Raw genomic sequence first — 20,288 nt, 5'->3', positions numbered from 1 at the left:
TTTGCTCAGCCCCAGCCACGATGGCAGAAGAAACTGTGATCTCAAATGGGTTAGTTAGAGGGTTCTGAGAGGAGCCTTTCTGCCTGTTCAGCAGAACATAGTAAACACAGTTAAAGATGAAAACGTGCCTGAGCCCACTGCACTTCAAGAGTGGAGGAGTGCTGGTCTAGATAATAGTGGAGTTTTTTTTTTTTTTTTTCCTTCCTTTCTTTTGTGTAGAGGTCAAGAACACAGCAATTCTGCAATCCTGGCCAAAACAAACTATATGATCTACTACTGATTTCCTTTTAAGTTCCCCCTTTTGCTAGGACTGACTTCCTTTTATTTTACTCCAACTCGCATTAATCCCAGCTAGAGAAGTTTCTTTCCTTGCTCCCTTGCCTCTGACTTCAAACATCTCTTACATAGGAAACAACCGACTTAAAAAAAATCTCCTTAAAATATAAAGGATATCATGACTTTGGGGATATATTTTAGCAGCCTGTATCCTCAGAGTCCACTTCCGACCAGGCAGAGCTTAATGGTTGGAGCTGAAATGTCTACGTGACCACAGGGGCTGCCTTGAGCCAAACCACCTGCTTAATCTCATCCCCTCTAGGGAAGGAGTGGTGGAGACTGACCATGGCTATTTAATAAGTAAATGCTTCGTTTGCCAGAGGTCAATATTCCCTGAATGATGCTGCCGCTTTCCACAGGCTTTCAGGAGGAGAGGTGGGTGTTGACCGATTGCCCAAAGAGATCAGAATCTGACTCTCGCATGAGCCAGTATTTTCTGCTCACGTTCATACCGTGCTCTCTGTGCAGTGGCAGTTGTTGCCATTGCTTCCCATTGGCTTTCGAGGGAAAGCTGTGCCATGCAGCCAGCCCACCCTCCGGCAGAAGGAAGGATATGGCTAAGGAAAACTACCAGCAGCTTGGAGATTTCCTGCAATCCCTTCTCTCCCAATCCATCTCCCAACTTTCCTTATTCTGAAGCGCTGCCGCTGAGATACCAGAACACACTGCAGGGTTGGGAGGCCAGTCAATCTGGCAGGAAGGATGCACTGTCCCTAGTGAGAAGGAAAGAATAGGGCAGCCATCTTGCATCCCTGCAGCTTCCAGGAGTCAATGGTCCCGATGTTCCTTTGGGTGTGTGTCTTTCACCTCCAGATTCTCTCTGTACTGCTACTGTGTAAATGGTAGCATAGAAGCAGCCGTTGATTCATGCCCAGGAGTATGATGGGGTGATGACTCCATGAAGTTGTCAGCAGCGACACCCAGAAGGCGCAGATGTGCCTGATAAGATTTGATAGGTTAGAACACCGTACGCCCTCCGAGTCATCTCTGGAGAGCCGTTCTGAACATCAGTGTCTTTGAGCCTTACAATATCCCTATAAAATGAGACTAAGATCAGTTGCCTCACTTGCCACGTGAAATCTGAGGTACAGAGAGCTCAACAGTAATTTGCCCAGATTTTCACGTAGACTCAAAACATAATCCCATCGATCCCTAAGGGTCTCTAATAGAGGAAGATCACCATGAAAAGATAGCTTTTTAAAATTGGTAGTATTATTTTAAAAATCATGATATTACTGTGAGAGTATGATTATTAGGTAAATGACAGCAAGAAGTAGGCACTGACTCCAAATGCTTCCAGAGGAGCAGGGCATGCCAAATGCCACTCGTCATACCCCTTGTGCGGTAGAAACATACAATAGACCATACATGTATTTGAAATGTGCTAGTAACTACATTAAAAGAAAAAGAAGCGTGTTACAGACCATTGTACTTGACCCAGAAGAGCCCAAACTTCATCACAGCAGGGCTATTTCCAGGGTTCAATAGCCCTACACAGTTAGTGGTTTTCAGATCAGACAGTGCAATACAGAAGCTTTGAAAAAATTATTATTAAATAACTTGTAGGAAGACACATAAGATATTATGTTCGGTGTTTGAGAAACTTCTTTTACTGGGGATCAAGGAAGTGCATTTAAAGATATTTGTGTTTGGGATCTTTCTGTAGCGATGCAGTTAGGAATCCGGACTGTGCATTGAGTCTTAGAACATCTCTGAGTGTAAAGTTAGATATTTGAGATCTAGTCATCCTTATGCGCCAACTTCTGCTGCTCACCTTATTTCCCAGCCCTCCTGAAAATTATCATATTCTGGACCTCATGTAAAGATCAAGTCAGTCCAGAGAGACCCCACGTCCCAATGGGGTCCAGGGAAAAATTGTCAGCTGCAGCTGAGTGGTTTTAGTTGGTGAACAATTTTTTAAAAATCAGTGACAAAAATATAGAGCTACCTGGGGAATAACAATGCCCGTTTGGCTGAGATTAATGGCAAGATTAATAAATGGATTGCTTGATGAAAAGGCACAGGAGAACAAAAACCGGAGGAGAGATTGTGGAGGAGGCCGCTTATTAATGAACTGTCAGCCCAAAGAAAGTTCAAGAAACTGGGCTGTGGTAAATGCGGCAGGCTGGCACTTCTAATAAAAGTGGGGGTCTTTCAGGAATTAATTACATCAGCCTCGCAGAAAGAATTCGTGGAATTGCGAAATGTAGTGGCACAGACCAGCACGGGCTGCCGCTGCGAATGGAGAAGCTCCAGCAGAGACTAATCTTTTTTTTTTTTTTTTTCTTCTTCATTGATATGTAGGATATTGTGGTAGCGTAATAACTAGTCAGACCCAGGGATGAATGATAGGGTCCAGATACACACTGATTAATGAAGCTACACATACTTGGGAGTTTGAAGTCACTTTTCATATGCAAAAAAAAAAAAAAAAAAAAAAATCTCCTCCTGGAAGCTGATTTCCTCTTCAGCCCAAGTACTGGCCTTAAGGAGTTCTAAATAATTTGCAGAGAGCTGCTAGATAGGAGAGTCAGATGGACTCTGCCGTTATTTATCAAGCGGGGCAGAGAGCCGGCGAGCATGCACAGTATTCAGTGATTCAGAGCCGTGTGACTGCTGTAAGCCCTCCGCAAGTTCTCAGTTCAGTTGGCCCAGAAAATGCTTGCTTTCTGAATTAAAAACTCCTATTGCCTGTGCCAGATGAAGCAACAGAAAAGAATGTCGGGACAAGATAGGAGATTGTTCAGGATTTGTGATCTGGTATCATGCGTTAGGTATCGAATGCTTCTTATCTTTGTTCACTTGGGCTGTGAAGGCAGGGTGAAAACTCTCTCCTGTAATACACTTAGACCGAAGGTTTCCAGACAAACCATTAATCTCTTGGGCCTCCGCTTTCGTAATTAACCCTTTCGGTTCGGTGCTTAATGTCTCCCTAATAGGGCCTGGTTGTTGCAGATTTCTGATCATTGGTTTATGTGTTAGAAGCGAGATCTGCAGTGGAGAGAGAACAGCTCTTGGTTGTCTTACAGGGAGGTATATTTTCCCCTTTGGGGTCTTAATGTAAACCATGAGCTGTTTTCAAATATTTTTTCTTAAAACTTTACTTGGCATGCACTAGGATTATAAAATAAATGCAGAATAATTCCGCGGCTGTGTGCTGGGATTCTTGCCCTGTTTCTTTTGCTCGTCACATCCTTGGGTATTAGCCCGTTCATCATCCATCACTCTGACCTTTTGGACCCTCATGATCACGTGATACTTATCCTTTTGATTAAACAAATGTAACGGCCTTTTCACGAATAATTAATCCTCTGTCATTTTACTCTTAGCTCCAGGCCTTTAACTTTAATGTTGAGCTGTCCAGCCTGTGTTACCTTTCAAAGCCCTACTCCCTCTACCCGTTCCTTTCCAAGGTTTTATATCTCTTCAGAAACTCCAAAGTTCACTATACTGAGGCATATATATAAAATTAAATCACTCTCACCTTTTCTGCTCTGTGTGTGTGTGTATGCAGAAATCAGAATGAAATGAAAACCATTTCAGATTCATATATTCATCATTGTAGAAAAGATGGAAGCTTGTGCTGTAAAGCAAATACTCCATTTCATTTAGAGAAACAGTCTGTCCTTGTGCATGTGGCTATGTTTCTAACGATGGGTGTTTTTCACAGTGACAATTTATACCAGATGACCTCCCAGCTTGAATGCATGACCTGGAATCAGATGAACCTAGGAGCCACCTTAAAGGGGTAAGAAACTTTATATCTGTTTAACTCATTTTCAGGGTGTTTATAGCTTCAGAAGGGAGAACAGGCCTAGGCCTAGAAAGGGGGCCATAGCTCCTAGTGCCCCTCAGAGACTTTCCTCCCTCTCTCAGTGGGAGAGGTATGTTTAACATTAAAATTTCCAAAAAAATGTACAATGGGATGTTTTCGTCTGGAACAAGGGAACAGGGAATATTGGGAACGTCTTCGTGTGGCCTTTCCTTGTTGAATGTTTTAGAATTCTTCAAAGATGTGGTGCCCATGAAACTTCATTGAATATTTACAGTTCACTGGCGATATCACTGATGTTAACCCTTGTATTATCTTATCAAGAAATGCTCCGCATGTACAAAGTCTACGGTCTGAACTGTAGTGGTGTGGTGTTGATTTGATCAGCCCGAAGTCAGGTGTGTCCACTCCTGAAAGGCTTTGCTCACACAAGATACACCAGTGCTGTAGGGAGAACACAACACGGCTGCCAGACATGTAGAGAGCTTCTCTGTGAGCCTAAAAAAACTGGAAGAAAGGAAGGCGGATGGGGCTGGTTTTCAGCGGTCAAAGAGCGCTAAGGAGCTGATGTCAGGTGCTCTTCTAGGCCACCACACCTCGGCTTCTGGATTCTAAGCATCATCACCCTTGTTACAGAATAATAAACACCTCATATCACTTCCAAAGTTCCCATCCAGTTAGGGGGTGGGGAGGGGACAGGGAGGCTTGGAATCCAAGCCCAGATCTGATTCCAGTGCTCAGACTCTGTCTAGACTTTCTGAGGGCGCATTTGACCCCAACCAGTGGGACTAGGGACATATTTCAGCACTCTTGACAAGACCATTAGCTTCAGAACTTCTGGTTGGATTCTGGGAGCCAGGGCCTTGCTGGAACCATGCATCCTCCATTCCCCATTTCCTACCTTTCTTCTCTTCTAGAATGGCTGCTGGGAGCTCCAGCTCAGTGAAATGGACAGAAGGGCAGAGCAAGTGAGTGGACAATGGCTTTGTTGACTGACATCTGGGGCATGTCAGGAGTTAGGCCTGACATGGGGACAGGGAAGACATTTCTACCCCTGTCTCAGCCCTCTCCTTATTTACTGTAGTCTTTTGAAGACCACAGAGAGTTGGTGATTATTTTTCTCACCAACATCCGTGCACAATTTTAAAAAACCCATACAGCAGGAACCCTGCTCATATCCTTGTTTCTCAGAGCATTCTATTTGTAGCATCAAATGTGTTCTTTGTAGGTTAGTCAGGTCTTTCAGCCTTGCTTACCTAACTTTGCTTTTCTCCATAGATTTACATTTCCTAGGGAGAGCTGACTTTTCCCTATGACTCTGTGGGCAAACTTTGCAAAGACATTCATCCCCACTCACTCTGTTCTTGAATTTCTGTGCCTCGCCAGCCCTGTAGCCTGTACTCTGGGACATTTCCAGAGGTACCTTTTGATTTTGTTTTCTATGCTTAAACATCAGGACTGGCTTTCATCTTCCTTCCTTTGTTGGATCTGTCCTTCTTATTGGATATCCTTCGGCCATCAGAGGAGTCATACTTTTGTCTTCTGAGACCTCTCCCTGTCCTTCAGTTTTTCTGCTTTCATCCAAGTTTCTACCCACTCTCTGTGCATCTGAAAACAACACAAACAAAAATTTCCATAGTTTTGAAATATTCCTCTCTCCGTTTCTATTAAGTTTTCTTGGTTTCGTCCTTCACCATTCACAATTTACTAATTCTCCCCAGATGAAATGCCAGAGTATGATTTTCAAGTAAGCAGTATGTTTTACTTTAAAAATATTCTTCATGCCAGAATATAGGTTTCATGGTTTGTTTGATTCCAAGAATTATGGATAAGGGTCTCACTATGTAACCCTGGCTGGCCTGGAACTCACTGTGTAGACCAGCTGGCTGGGAACTTACTCACCTGCTTTGGCTCCCAGGTATGACACCATGCCTGGCCTTGACTGGATATCTTACAGGGCTTATCTGTGTAGAAGGCATCACTTGGCAGGGTTTGCAAATCATATCATAAGTGTGATCGTGTTACTTTTATGTAAAAAAAAAATGAGAAGAGTTTTTATCCATTACTTCCGTCTTGGAAAAAGAGTTCTGACATAAAAGTGGATTTCTTAAATACTCTGACTTTATTTGGAGCTCTGGGTGAAAGAAATTTATTTTTCCTCAATGATGAGAAACACAACTGGATTCGTAATTTCAAGAAAATAGTCAGTATTCACGTATAAAAATGTCAGTTTTAAAATTAAAATACCATGTATCTCAGACTGAACCCATTTTTCCACCCTGGAAGAGATTGCTTGTCTGTCTGTCTGACTGTCTGTCTTATCTATCTATCTGTCTGTCTGTCTGTATCTATCTATCTATCTATCTATCTATCTATCTATCTATCTATCTATGATTTATTTTGTTGACCTGGCATGGTAGCATTTAATCCCAGAATTCAGGAGGCAGAGGAAGATGGATCTCTGTGAGCTTGAGGCCAGCCTGATCTACAAAGTGAGCTCAAGGACAGCCAAGGCTATATAGAGGAACCCTGTCTCACGTCCCCCTCCCCCAAAGATTTTATTTTATTGTATGGGTGTTTCGCTTGAATGTGTGTCCGCATTACATGCCTGCAGTGCCCACATAGGCCAAAAGAGGACCTAACATCTCCCGGAACCTGTGTTCTAGATGGTTGTGAGCTACCACAAGGGTGATGAGAATTAAATCCTTGCTCATAGCTGCTGAGTCATCTCTGTAGCATCTCTTTGCCTGTTTTTGAATTTCCTCATGTCCCTTGGGACCACGCTGCTTTTATCACCTTGAATGGGAGAATCCTGTATTTTAGTTCCAGTCAGAAGGCACTTTGTGAAGTCCCCTTTTTTTTCTTCTCCCATAGACAAATGAAATTCAACGTGTGTGTGTTTGTGTGTTTTGCATGCACATGAGTGCAGAGGAAGCAAAAAAAAAAAAAAAACACTGGGCATCTTCTTCTAACATTCTCCACACTGTTGGCTTGAGGAAGGTTCTCTCCCTGACCTGGAAAGCTTGCTCTTTTGATTAGGCTGAATGGTCAGCAAGCAGCAAGCTCTGAGCATCTGCCTGTCTCTGGCCTCCAATGCTGGGGTTACAGGCACAGGGTGCCACATGTGGGTTCTTGTGTTGAGTACTGAGGATTTGAACTCGGGTCCTCATGCTTGCAGAGCAAGTACTTTTACCTACTGTGTCATTTCCTGAGGCAAGGAAATAATTTTTTTTTTTTTAAAGCGGGTTCTTAGCACAACACTTCTGGGGAGTCGTTGAGCACAAGTTGTGCATTTGGACACTTCTGTTTCTGACGTCCAGCTCTGTCTACTTTGTGTTTGTTTGAAAACATTTTCTTTGTGTATTCTTAAACGGCTGCTGACTTCCTAAGACTGCTGACAAACCTCTGCTACCCTGCTGGCCTCTGTTTTGTCTCTTCTGAAGAAAATAGCCTGCAGAATGAGAAACACATCAACCTTGACTGTGGTCCAAGTTATTAGAACAAGGAGGAAGTTACTCTCCGGGGACTGGGTAGGGGGAGTGGGAAATCTAACACAATAGAATCTCAAAAGGAGGGCTGAGCAAAATCAATGTCCCTCTGCTGCTCCAAGAAGTTCACAGACTGTTGGGAACACACAGTATTTGACCTGTGGATGCTGGAAAGGAAAAACCCAGAAGACTCCCAAGGAGTGATGTATGGGGAAACAAGACTGTGTGTTTTGGTGGGGCCAGGGCTGTCAAAGCTGGAGAAAATCCCCACTAGACATGGTCTCATCCCCGAGAACCTCTGCCAAAAGAGATAGCTGAGGCGCTGGCTGGGAGCTTAGGCACAGCCCTGCACCTTCCTTCAGCGCCTGCGCACACAGTACCTGTCCCAGAGATTTACTTCTTGAAAACAGACAACCTGCCCTGCTCTTAAGTAGCTCCTGGCACTTCAGGTGCCAAAGCAAAGGTGGGGAGCCATGATTCCTGGAACAGGAGCAGCTCGGTGAAGAGAACATTCCTTAGCTTGCTCCTGGACCCTCTGCCCCATGCTGTTCATTTTTCGTTTCCAAAAGGCTCCGTTATGCTGCCGAAGCATTTCCCTTCCTTCAGGGTCTCTGGAATGGAACACTATCTCTCGCATGCTACCTAAACTTCTCTTCCACCGAGTCACACTGCTCAAACCACACTTCTGTTTTTGCCCTGCCTTGGACCTGGCTAAGGTCTGACAGGTGTACTCTCTGAAGAGCAGACTTTGGGTTCGCTGGAGCCTCAGGATTCAGGGCAGTGTCCTCCTCCCTCTGGCTACAGGAGGACAGGAGGAGGACTTACTCTGCTTTCTTGTTCTTACTCTCCCCCTCTTTTTCTCTTTGAGCAGCTACCAGTGAGCACATTTAATTTTTAAATTCTTACGTACTTGTGAAAACCAGAGCATTTAAAAAAAAATGCGGTTGATCTGGGGAAGGTAACAACCACCCGCCCCAAACCAGTAGCCCAGAGGAGTGTCATTGACATTGTGCTTTATATTCCTCCAGACTTCCTATGTTTTCATTGACCCTTGACCATCTCCCATCTCAAGAAATGATGGACTCAACAGGTTGAGTAAATATGTATTGACAAGCTATCATAAAATTGGACTCTCAGTCTTCACCAGAGTGTTGATTATTAGAAAATGTTCCCTTAAAACTATGATAAAATTATTTCTATTTATTATTTTTCTTTTTTGAGTATTGTGGGCTTCTTGCCTCAAAACTACATCTCTAACTGTTGAGTGCTAAGGTGAGAATTATGTTCCTCTCATAAACACGAGAGAGAAATGACAGGTTTGTTTAGATCAAGATAAGAAAGGGAAGATGGGAGAGGAAAGCAGTACCAAGGGGCCAGCTTGGAAATGAGGATCATGGCGGTTTCCACACTTCTGCTGGGTGGAGCGAAGAGAATGAACTGTTACAGGAAGAGAGGACACAACAGACAAGGGAAGGAGACATTATGACTCAAGGAGTATTTCAGCTCTGGCTACTCCTAGCCTTTCTGAGACACCCCCCACCATTTATTCTTCTCTCCGTCATCTGCCCAAGGCAAGATAATAATCTCTAGCTAGGAAAATGAAATACTGACTTAGCATGTACACTATTAAAAAGTCTTCCAAACGTTTCTCAGAAATGAGGGGCTACTGCATATTTTCGTAGGTGTCTCTCCTACTTACTTGTCTTAGCTTTCTTCCCAGCTCCTCACTTTTGAAACAAGCCACGGATGGAGGGCTTCATTAAGGCAGAGGTACACGCTTTATCTGAGATGAAATCATCCCACCCCACCACGATTAGAAAACAACACATGTTTCTCATTAAAAATAATTCAGACAGCGCTAAAACGTTATGGAGAAACTGTCGGCCATCTCACCACCTAGATAATGTTTAAAAAGCAACGTTTGTTTTGTGTGCATCTGCAGAAGGAAAATATGTGGCTGTTAACAGCAGTTATCCCTGGATGGTTGGGGCTGGGGGGAGGTCTGTTAGATGGGTTTAAGAGATTCTGAGGGGCTGAGGTGTAGGTCAGGTGTGGTGTCCTTTCCTAGCATGACCAAGGGCTAATGGGAGGAGGTGCGCTGGAGACAACCCATGCAGACAATTTCTTCAGGCAGGTCTGCATGAAAGAGAGCCAGACACAAAGACAAAGGTTCTTGATTGGGGAAGAGGTCAGGAGAGGGTGGCTTTCCTTTCCTATTTTTTTTTAATTGTTTTAATTTCTAGGCAACAGAGTATGGCATATTTGTTTGCCGATGATGGCGACGGAAAAGAAGAAAGTGAACGTTGGGAGGGGATGGTGGAGCAAGGCAGGGGAGAGAAGGAAGAGGTCCCTTAGGCTTGGCCGAGAGGCTGTGGGTACAAGCTGGAATAGCTCATCTCGTAGTGTTAGTGCTTCTCAAGTGTTGCTTGTTTCTGCAAGGTCTTTTCCTTGCATGTCATGTAGATATTGTCTCTTCTGTGTTTTACCTCTTGTCAGTGGCTGTTTTCCTCATGTTGAAAGATTTTTATTAGCTGGGCACTGGTGGTGCACAGCTTTGATCCTAGCACTCAGGAGGCAGAGGCAGGTAGATCTTTCGGTTTGAGAAACCTTGTCTTGAAAAAAAAAAGGTTTTATTGTTACTATATAAGTCATAATCCCTTTGAGAGTGTGATTCGGTTGAATTATTATGTAGGGTTTCCTTTGTTTCTTTGAGGGTTTTGTTTGCTTTTCTGTCCTGGAGATGGAACCCAGGCCTGCCTGCATGACAGGTAAGCATGTCCCCGCTGGGGCAGCCTCACCGGCTCGTTTGTTGAGCTCTTCAAGGTGATTTTGAAGGGTGGATCAGAAAGGACTTTCTTGAAGTTTTCAACCCCCAGGCGCCTCTATTGCAACTGGAACTGCAGGAGTTCAGTCTCCAGAACCTTGTGCTGATCCAGACCATTGGTTCTTTTCTGGAAGTTTTCAGATAGTTAGAAGAGCAAGCTGGCTGTGTGCCTGTGAGAACAGGAAGGTCCCGCCCTTCATCTTTTCCATCACAGGAGATGAGGGGTTCACCTGTCACTTAGGCTCAGGGTGCTGCTCATCAGGAAGATGAACATCTGTCCATAGAGCCAAACCTTCAAGAATACAGAAGGACACAGCAAGTTAGATGGAATAGGGATTCTGATAAATTAGCACCCCGTTAACAGTGATGTATAAAGCAAGTCCTGATACATCTTGTGTGGTCTGTGAGACTATGAGTTCCCGTGTCTGTGTGTTCATGTAGGAAGGAAAATTCCATCTAAAAACCTTCTGCTGAGCATCCAGGGCCAGTGGATAATAGAGCATCTCTTAGCTCTGTTCTGAGTGCGAAATATGATGAGATCAGCTAGGAGAAGTTTGAGGAGCTTTGCATGTGGTGAGGATTTTGATGGTTCCTGAGCACTGATTTATACAGTGGGAGGGGAGGGCTGGCTATGAACCACTTGAGTCTGTAGTGATTGATGCTTAGGCTGCATGATGAATGGAGACAGATGAGCCGTATCTCTAAAGAAACTTTCAAAAGGGAAATGTAGTCAAGGTTTAAGCAATGAAAGTACGGGTGGAACAAATGCCAGAGCTGGTGATGGTGGAGTGAGTGTGCTCGCTCTCCAGATGTGGAACTGGACGCTATGGCCTGTGTAAGCCAGGATGGAGTGCGAGTGAATGATGGATGTCAGTGGACACTTTCTCAGTCTCAAGGGAAAGGTTCATTAAGAAGTACTCAAGGCTGGGCGTGATGGCGCACACCTTTAATCCCAGCACTCAGGAGGCAGAGGCAGGTGCATCTCTGCGAGTTCGAGGCTAGCCTGGTCTACAGAGCAAGTTCCAGGACAGCCAGGTTTACACAGAAAAACCCTGTCTCAAAAATACATATATATATTCAACCCTACACAAAGAGGCATATAGGCAACTGAGAGCAGGAGTATTCTTCTCCAGAGAAGAGCACTGCGATTTGTTATGTAATGTCAAATGGTCAGTGAAATACACAGCCAAGTAATATAATACAGACTGAACAGAGAGTTATCTGCGTACTTAGGAATATATATGTTATACTTAAACATGTATATATGTAATACTTAAACATATTTATATATGTAACAACAATTAATGAAAAAAGAGGCTGTGAATTTGAAGAGATTAAGGAAGGGTCAATGGGGGCATTGGAGAGAGGAAAGGATAGGGGAAATTTTATTATAATTTCAAAAAATAAATAATGAGAAAAATACTAAATGAGGGGCTAGAGATGGCTCAACAGTTTTAAGAGCACTTGCTGCTCTTTCAGAGGACAAGGGTTTGGTTTTCAGCACCCACATGGTGGATCAAAGCCATCTGTGCCTCCAGTTCCATGAGATCCAACTCTCTTCTGAACCAGGAACACAAGTAATACATATTCGCACATGCATCCAAAACACTTGCAGGTCAGTGGTCTGGCAAGATGGCTCAGTAGGTAAAGGTACTTGCTGCCAAATTCAGGGACCCAAACCCAGGACTCAGTGGTTGTGGAAAGACAGAACCAACTTCCACAAGTTTTCCTCTGATCTCCATACTTGGGCCTTACCACTCTCGTGTGTGTATACACAATGCATTGTTTTCCTAAATAGCAAAAATAAATAAATAAATAAATAAATAAATAAATAAATAAATAAATAAATAAATAAATTAAATAAATAAAATCATTTCATGAAGAGATGAGTGTGGTTATATGGCCTTGCTAACACCATGTGTAAGTGCAGATTCTACCTTGCTCTCAGGTGACCACAGTCAGACAGAATGAAGTTGTGCTCATGTCGCTCTAGAAGCTTCTGTACCAGGTTGTCACTAGTCTGAATGGAGATAATCGGGCAGCCCTTTGTCTTCCCAGTAAGATCTCATCTGCATTTAGGAAAGTGGGTTTTGAAATTCCTCTGGCTACAAAGAAGCTGCGTCTTCATTCTACCTCTAAGCATTCAGTGGTGACTCCTGGAATTCCTAGGGTTGGCTCTGGGGTCTTTTGGCCTGAAGTGTTCTAGACCTGATCAGTTTGAGCTGGCTGGTCCATCCTGCTTGGTGGTGAGCACTCCTCAGGAGGCTCGCGCTGTTTGCCTCTGCTGACTGTCCTTTCTTGAAGCCTTTGTATCTGTTGATGTGAGAGAGAACAAGCCAGGTTCTTGGCAGCTGCTTGGGAGGCTGCCGCTGCTGTCAGACTTACAACCTCAGACCTTGAAGTCCCGCATTTCTACCATCAGATAACTAGATCTAGAGGCTTAGCTCTCCATGGGATTCTTTCGCTTCAGGCAAGGATATTTTGGTAAGTGATGCAGAGCTCAGTCTCAGCTCCTGTGCATAGCCTTCGGAAAAGCCCACAGTTTCTTAACATGGCTCCTTTACTCTTTTGTTTTTTTTCTTCTTCTCAGAAATTTCACGCTAAGCAAGGGGCAAGGGGGTGATGGGCCTCAGGGCTTGCAGCAAAATTTATTGTCCACACTAAAAGGAAAGCCACTCATTTGCATGTCTCACGGTTAAGCCCTGGGTGTTGAGGATGGAGAGTGCAGAGAGCCTTCTGGGTAAATTCCATGGTCTGATCCTTAAGAACTACAGGTTGTCAGGTTGTCTGAATGCTTCCCTGATGAGCTTTGTCGAGGTGAGAAGGCAAAGGTGATGATGGTGTGTGAGTGTAGGGCCTTGAGCATTTGGTCAGTAACTAGAGGTGGAGGAGAAAAATCAATGGGCCAAGATGCTTTCTTTTGAATATTTATATTAAATACTAATTGCCTTTTAAAAGCTCCTTTCTCTCTTTTCTTTTCTTTCTTTTTTCTTTTTTTAAAAAAACTTCTTCTGTTGATAAGGGATTTTAGGGAAGCTCTGGTTTTCTTCATCTGTAAACCCTCAATTCCTTTTTATTAATCTTCTTGTGCCTGTGGAATATCAGAATTAATCATTTCTAAAGAAGCTTCTCTTTGAATGTTCTGCGTCTTTCCTGAGCCAGACCTCGGTGTACACATTTTTAGAAAGAAGAGGGTTTATAATTTGTGTTCTGTGAAGGACACTTTCCTCTTTCTGTAAGCTTTCTAAGGACATGTGCTGATGTACTTTAAAGGTGTGTTGGAAAAGCAGACTTAGGACACATTGCATTCCTGTGAAAGCTGCTCTGCAGTCCATGGTGCTGCAGGGAATGAAGCCAGGAAGTGTGTGCTCTGCTGGTAACGGCCTCTGTATGGTTCAATGGAAATATATATATATATATATATATTTATATATATTTAAATATATGTATCCCATTAAATAAATATATATATATTTAATAAAAAATTGGCAGTTTGGACTGCTCAGTCACCTGTAAGCGGGGCATTTTAATGAGTTAGCTTTGTCCACCCCCTCCCCTGTGTGTTTGTGTATTTGGTCAGAATCCAGCATCGTGCACCTTCTTCAATTACTACCCACTCCCTCAATTGTTACCTTTTGAAACAGACTCTTTCACTGAACCCAGAACTCCCGGTTTCAGCTAGGCTGGCTGGCCAGTGGCTCTCAAGGACCCTAGAGGATCTCTGTCCTCCTAAGGACTGGGATTACAGGTACACTCTACTGTGTTAGATTTAATTTTTTTTTTTCCAATCTGTGCTGAGACTCTAAACTCAGATCTTTATGCTTCTGCAGGAAGCACTTTGCTGACCGATCCATCTCTCTACCCCCAGTACTGGACTAACTTTTATACCCAGCTAAATACAGTCTCATAGTAAAAGTCACAGTGTGTGCAGCTCAACTTGTCGACACCCATCCCCTTTTCCTTCCTCCCTTACCCTGGCTACACTGTTAAAACATCAGCATGCCTGACTTGAGTCAGACCCTGGAGGAAAGAGCTGGAGGTCATTCAAGTGTCATGATGATAGAAGATGGAATTGTACCACAAAAATTGTCCTGCTAGTTGTAAAGGGAACAGAGATGAACTGGTTTGGACTCAGACCTCAGCTCTGCCATTTGTCCCTTCTCTGACATTGGACTTATAAACTCAACTTCTCCTTAAACCTCAGAATACTTTATAATGAAATGACAGTGGTAACTATGGAAGCAACAGTGAACATTTATTTAGTGTCTATTCTGTTCCAAGTGTTGCACAATGTTTCCCTGACCTGATTTGGGCTTCTAGCAGTTTTGTAGGGCTGGCACTGGAATTTTCACTTTACATGGAGCGGGGACCAAGGAGACTTAAGTCATTGGACTAAGGTAATGGGTGCACCTTGAACGGTTTCTAGGGTTGTATTCAAGATCAAAAATACAAAATTTATCTATGTTCACCACCAGACTCATATGAAGCATGGAGTAAATAATTTTTATGGGTGTGAGTCACTAACTGTTGACTCTCACAGACCTCCTGAATATTGCTAGGATGTGGTTATCCAGTGATATTTAACTTCTGCTCCCCAAATAGTTCACCTCTTTAATCTTCAAACAAAACTGCAAAATAGGTTATTAGTCTCATCTTGCAAATGGTGAATCTTGGCTACAGAAACAATGAGATGACTCACTTGCCACAGGGCGGAAAAAAGTGATAGAGGTGGGCCTGGGAAGCAGGCTTTCAGATTCCAGAACAATGTATCCTCAGAGTAATCTGGAGATGTAGAGTCCAGATGAATTTAGCTTTTTCAGCAGAATCTGCAGGAACTGGAACATACTGGCTCCCTTGGTAAGACAGGGTAAATTCCTAGAGGTACCTAGAATCCGGATTAGAATTTCTGAAGCTGTGCGTGTTGACTTATGTGGCAACTGGCTCAGCTAAGGTCTTGAGGTGGTGAGAGTGGGATGGCCCAGGATTCTCTGGAAAGGGGCCCCTCTTGGTGTCCTTAGAAGAGGGAGATGGGGAAATGTGACTACAGGGAAGTAGTGGGAGGCAGAGAGAAGGTACAGTCTGTAGAAACAGAGACCAAGACATGAAAATACCAGAAACTGAAACAGACAAGGGAAGAAGCTCCTCAGAGTGGAAGAAGGAAGCCTACCCAGAACCTTGAGGCTTGGATTGAATTTGACCTTGTTTTGTTTTCTTTCTTTCTTTCTTTCTTTCTTTCTTTCTTTCTTTCTTTCTTTCTTTTCTTTTCTTTTCTTTTCTTTCTTTTCTTTCTTTTCTTTCTTTTCTTTCTTTTCTTTCTTAGTTTTACACTCTATCCCAGGCTGGCTCTGTACTCACTGTGTAGCCCAGTTTGGCCTGGAAATTGCAACAGCCCCCCCTGCTTTATTCCCCCCCACCAAATGATGGGATTTTGTGCCGAGAGCTGTGAGAGGATAAATTTGTTTTGATTTAAGCCACCCCGATTTGTGCTTCTTTACTACAGCAGTCAGGAGAAACCAATGCTCTCGAACTGGTGGTATGACAGGGATGGCTTTCTGACTGTAACATCCGTGTTTAAACCTATCGGTTAGTGGACTAGTGAAGCTCAGACCCAACACCTACAGTTGTAAACTAGGCTCTGCCATCACAGCAGTGGTCATTGCTCCTGTGGAAGTATAGCATCCCCGGAGGCTGGCGAGATGGCTTGGTAGTTAAAAGCACTTGTTCCTGCAGAGGATTTGGGTTTGGTTCTTAGCACTTACACATGGCGCACCAACATCTGTAACTTCAGTTCCAGGGGACCTGTCCCCTGTTCTTACCTCCATGGGCCCCAAACATGTATATGGTGCCTATACATTCACTCAGGCACGCACACACACACACACACACACACACACACACACACATGCATAGCATTCTTCCAAGTTTTCAGGGGCTGGTACCCAGTTTTCAAAGGATCAGGCATGTGTCTACCTCTATTTGATTGACATGCAGGTGAACACAGCAGAACCAAGATGGGTTTTTTTTTTTCTTTTTTTTTGATACTTGGTGCTTCACTGCTCAGCCTTGGAAGGAGGGGATGCATATTGGTCGCTCTTAGCTCAGGAAAAAGGCTGTAAAACTAAAGTTATTTGTAAGAATGCAAAATTCAGGGAATCTTGGAGAAGCCCTTTAAGAATGGGAAGAGCCTTAGGTTCATGGCGACAGTGATGGGCTGGCAGACATGTGAAACAGAGGCAGCAAGGCTAGGATTACTCTCTCCTGAGGCACCATTAGTTCCTTATAACCTGGACCCATTAGAGATGTTTGAGTTTGTGGCTTCTGCTTTATCCAAAAAAGAACCGAGCCTGCATTTTGTCATCAAACAACTGTCCACTTGTCCAATACACTCTAAATTCATGGAGAATGAGAGAAGTGATGGAAGAGTTGAGACAAGTAAGGGCCTTGAATGTCAAATAATAAAGAACCAAAGTTGCTCATTCATAGACAAGACACAAGCCCAAGGTGTTTTTGTTGTTGTTGTTTTGTTTTGTTTTTTGTTTTTCTTTTTGGTGATTGGGTTACCATTCTGAGAGGAGAAGGTAATTGCTATGGTGAACCTGTATTACAAAGAGGTATTTTTGATAGTTCTTTTAGAAGTTCTGTGGGGATGATGAAGAGGGTCTAAATGGTTTATCATTGGCTGGACAATAATACCGAAGATGGTCTAAAGTGTCTTTATCATCCTAATGACTGACTTCTAGAACACAAGCTCTTTCAGGCTGGGAAAAGTAACTGCATCATACAGGTTTCTTTCTCACCCTCACCTGCCTGTACCAAGGCCACCTGGAACCACAGCTGCCAATTACGTCTTACTGTAAACCCTGTAAACCTATAAACCCCTCCTGAGGATATTAGCCGTAGAACCATCTTACCCGTTTCTCCTGCCATTCAGCATTCAGGAATGCTGTTTTATGAAGCAACATTTTCTTAGCCTAAGAAAGGCCAGGCTTGCTCAAATACTTTGCTTGGTTCATATAGCTGGCTATGCATACATCTCACTTTCTCTTTATTTCCCTCATTATCCCGGTCGGATGGTAGGAAAGCCATTGCATTCATTTCTACCCTGAAAAAGGGAATCCCTTGCATTCTTGTCACAATAGGGTTCACACTCTGCTCTAGAACCCACTTCCTAGTTTCATCTCTGTAAATAACAATTTCTGTCGCTGCGTTGTCCTGTGGTCCTTTTATTTGGAATGTGCATCTGTGCCTCTAGGAAAATGTTCGCCATGGTTGCTATGCTTCTTGTCATTCTAGGCAGGCTCTGCAGCTCTCGGCCTTTGTGAGTCTTACCCTCACCCTGGTTTGGTTTGGTTCGTCCGCAGCAGAGTCATGGGCCCTGGCAAAGAAAGTGGTCCATGTAGAAATCTTGGCTCCACCTGTTCGTCTAAGCCAGCTTTTGGGTCTCAGCGCTCAGTGGTTGCACTGGCCACCATCATCTTCCCGAGCCTTTCTGTCTCAGGCGAACTTCTGCCCTGGCAGACTGGACCCTGTCTGTAAGACTTGTTTGTCTATAATGACATCCTTCAGATTGTCCCATGGAGAGATCTTCTGGATTCTCATCACATCAATATCCCAGAGAAATTTTTGTCATATATTACGCGACAGAGAATATGTATCAACAACTAGTGAGGGCATCTCTTGTGTGCATCTGTGTCTTGTGTGCATTTGGGAGTACATGTGTATGCTCACGGAGGCCAGAGGACATCAGAGTTGCTCTTTGAGTGCCATCTACTTCGTTCTTTGAGACAGAGTCCCTTCATTGGCTTGGGGTTTGCTGGCCAGTGAGCCCCAGAGATCTACCTCCCCAGGGCTGATCTGGTAAGCACACATCACTATGCTGTATTTTCACATGGCCTGTGGGTATTGAACTCAGTTTCTCGTGCTCCAGTGGCGTACAGTTTACTGACTGAGCTATCCCCTCAGCCCCGGGAAGGTGCTTTTCAAATGTAGAGATGATACAGGGATGGAAGACAAATGTTTTGGAAGCCAAATCCAGAGTCTGAACGATTTCAGCAGTTGGGAATGACTCACAGAGACAAGTCAGATAGGATTTGAAACATTAATAATGCGTAGTGCTTGATTCTTACCTAAAACAGTTACATCTTGTAAGCTCAGGCCATGGGTACCTTCTTCAGTTCATGCTGATAGAGATGGAATATGGGAGAATTGGAGATTTTATTAGACTGAGAAAAGGCACTGTTGCTGGAGGGCAGTGGAACACATTTTCAGTCGTGGTCACATTCACTCTAAGCTGAGCAGCCCAGGCTTCTGCCCCAGGCTTGAAAGCACTGGTAGCCTTGTGGACCACAATCACAGTGACATATGCTTGACCAGCATGCTGATTTTGAGTAATTTGGATGGAATTCCCTCCAGATGAGGCCTACTTCTTCAGACTCTTGGATTTATGTTCTGGTTCTAAAATCTTTAGACCCCGTTTCACCTTGTCATAGTTGTCATAACTGAGTAGCTTGGAAGACTATCTTCCAAGAGCTGAAAGGGTTTAGACTCCAGCCATCCTGGGATGTTTATGGGCTCTGTGCTTACTACAGTTACCAGCAGTACGACATACAGAGAGAGGAGCAGATGCTATACTCAAGGTCACGTTTAGCGTTAAGCACAAGACATACTCAGAAATGGCTGAAATTTAATAACACTTACTATGTGGCTCACCAGAAGCCAGTAGTGAGGGAAATTTCAGCTGACTGACACCAAATGAAATGGTCGTTTTGAAAACTAGTCACCAGCCATGGGCACTAAAACAGAGTCCTCCTTCTAGATTCTAGAATCAGAAGAGTAACACAAACACACGGGAAAGAAGCAGATGTCCTTCCCAGACGCTTTCTATCTCTTTTGCGTGAGGATCAGTGCTCAAGTGTCGTTCCCTTGAGTGACACAACACTTTCTTCCACTGGACAAGTGTCTTGATGGCAATCTGTTTTCCCTGATCACTGCTTCCACCTTTGAAGAGCTCAGCTACTACCAGGAGAACAGCTGTCAATAAAGATTGTTAATTTCTCCCCCTAGAGTAATTCAGATTTCTTCGTAGGTATCTCTTAGCCCAGGAAAATGTGCATGTCACAGCTTGGCTTCATGCAGATGGTGAAACCAGGTAAAACCAGGGTCTCCCAGCTGCTGAGGCACAGCATTCTGTGGCCCATCCCCACCCTGTCCTCTTGGTGCTGCTGCGGAGTCATTGAATCCGCTCTTCCTCTCGCAGGGCTCCAGGGTTCGGAACAGTGTGTCAGGAAGGCAGTCACATCCTCACTCACCCGCTGAGCACACTCTCAGGGTCGACAAGGCAGATGCTGTCTGAGTTTGGTGTTTCTCCCCAACTTTTGCATGTTTGACCCTGGTTTAGCAATCTGAGGCCCCACCTTCTCCTGCCAAGATGCATCAGACCGCTTGCTGAGGGACATTCAGAGATTGTGTAGTATAGGCCGGGGGAACAGAACAGCCGCCTCCCTCCCCAAACTGTCCAGAAAAGACAGACCCTTCTTTCTAAAATGCTGGAGCCAGAACTCAATGTGAAACCCCACAGCTGCTGTGACCCCGGGCTGTGTGGACGCTACAGCCATCCTGGCAGACACTTCTCTCTTCCAGGAATTCTTTCCTCTGGGGAGTTAGATATGAGTCAGCTCTAGGCCTTCCCCAAGTCCACCAGACAGTGTGGGCTGACCCACCAGGTCACCTGTGTGTACCCTGGTATCCACGATGCTTGGGCAGCAGGGGCAGAGGCAGAGGGGCAGGTTCTTAGCCTAGCAGCCGATTAATTTTACTTGGAGGCTTTTAATGATACTACTACAAAGCCTGTTATTTTTGTTATTTTGTT

At 44.1% G+C, this 20,288-nt stretch overlaps 1 protein-coding gene across 3 annotated transcripts in view; it reads left to right on the top strand.

Moving 5' to 3' along the window:
- Positions 1–20,288, top strand: part of Wt1 (WT1 transcription factor) — a 37,973-nt gene that overhangs the window by 7,851 nt on the left and 9,834 nt on the right. For 2 of the 3 annotated variants that reach the window (XM_055604186.1, XM_055604175.1), the window contains exons 4-5: positions 4,007–4,084; positions 5,026–5,076. In XM_055604186.1, the coding sequence (XP_055460161.1) occupies positions 4,007–4,084; positions 5,026–5,076 (129 nt within the window). The remainder of the gene's footprint in view (positions 1–4,006; positions 4,085–5,025; positions 5,077–20,288) is intronic. The other variant, XM_055604194.1, reaches the window with a different exon arrangement.

Source organism: Psammomys obesus, unplaced genomic scaffold, assembly GCF_907164565.1.
Source record: "Psammomys obesus unplaced genomic scaffold, mPsaObe1.curated_primary_1811, whole genome shotgun sequence".
Taxonomy (NCBI): domain Eukaryota; kingdom Metazoa; phylum Chordata; class Mammalia; order Rodentia; family Muridae; genus Psammomys; species Psammomys obesus.
This window is presented reverse-complemented; position numbering and strand designations above follow the sequence as displayed.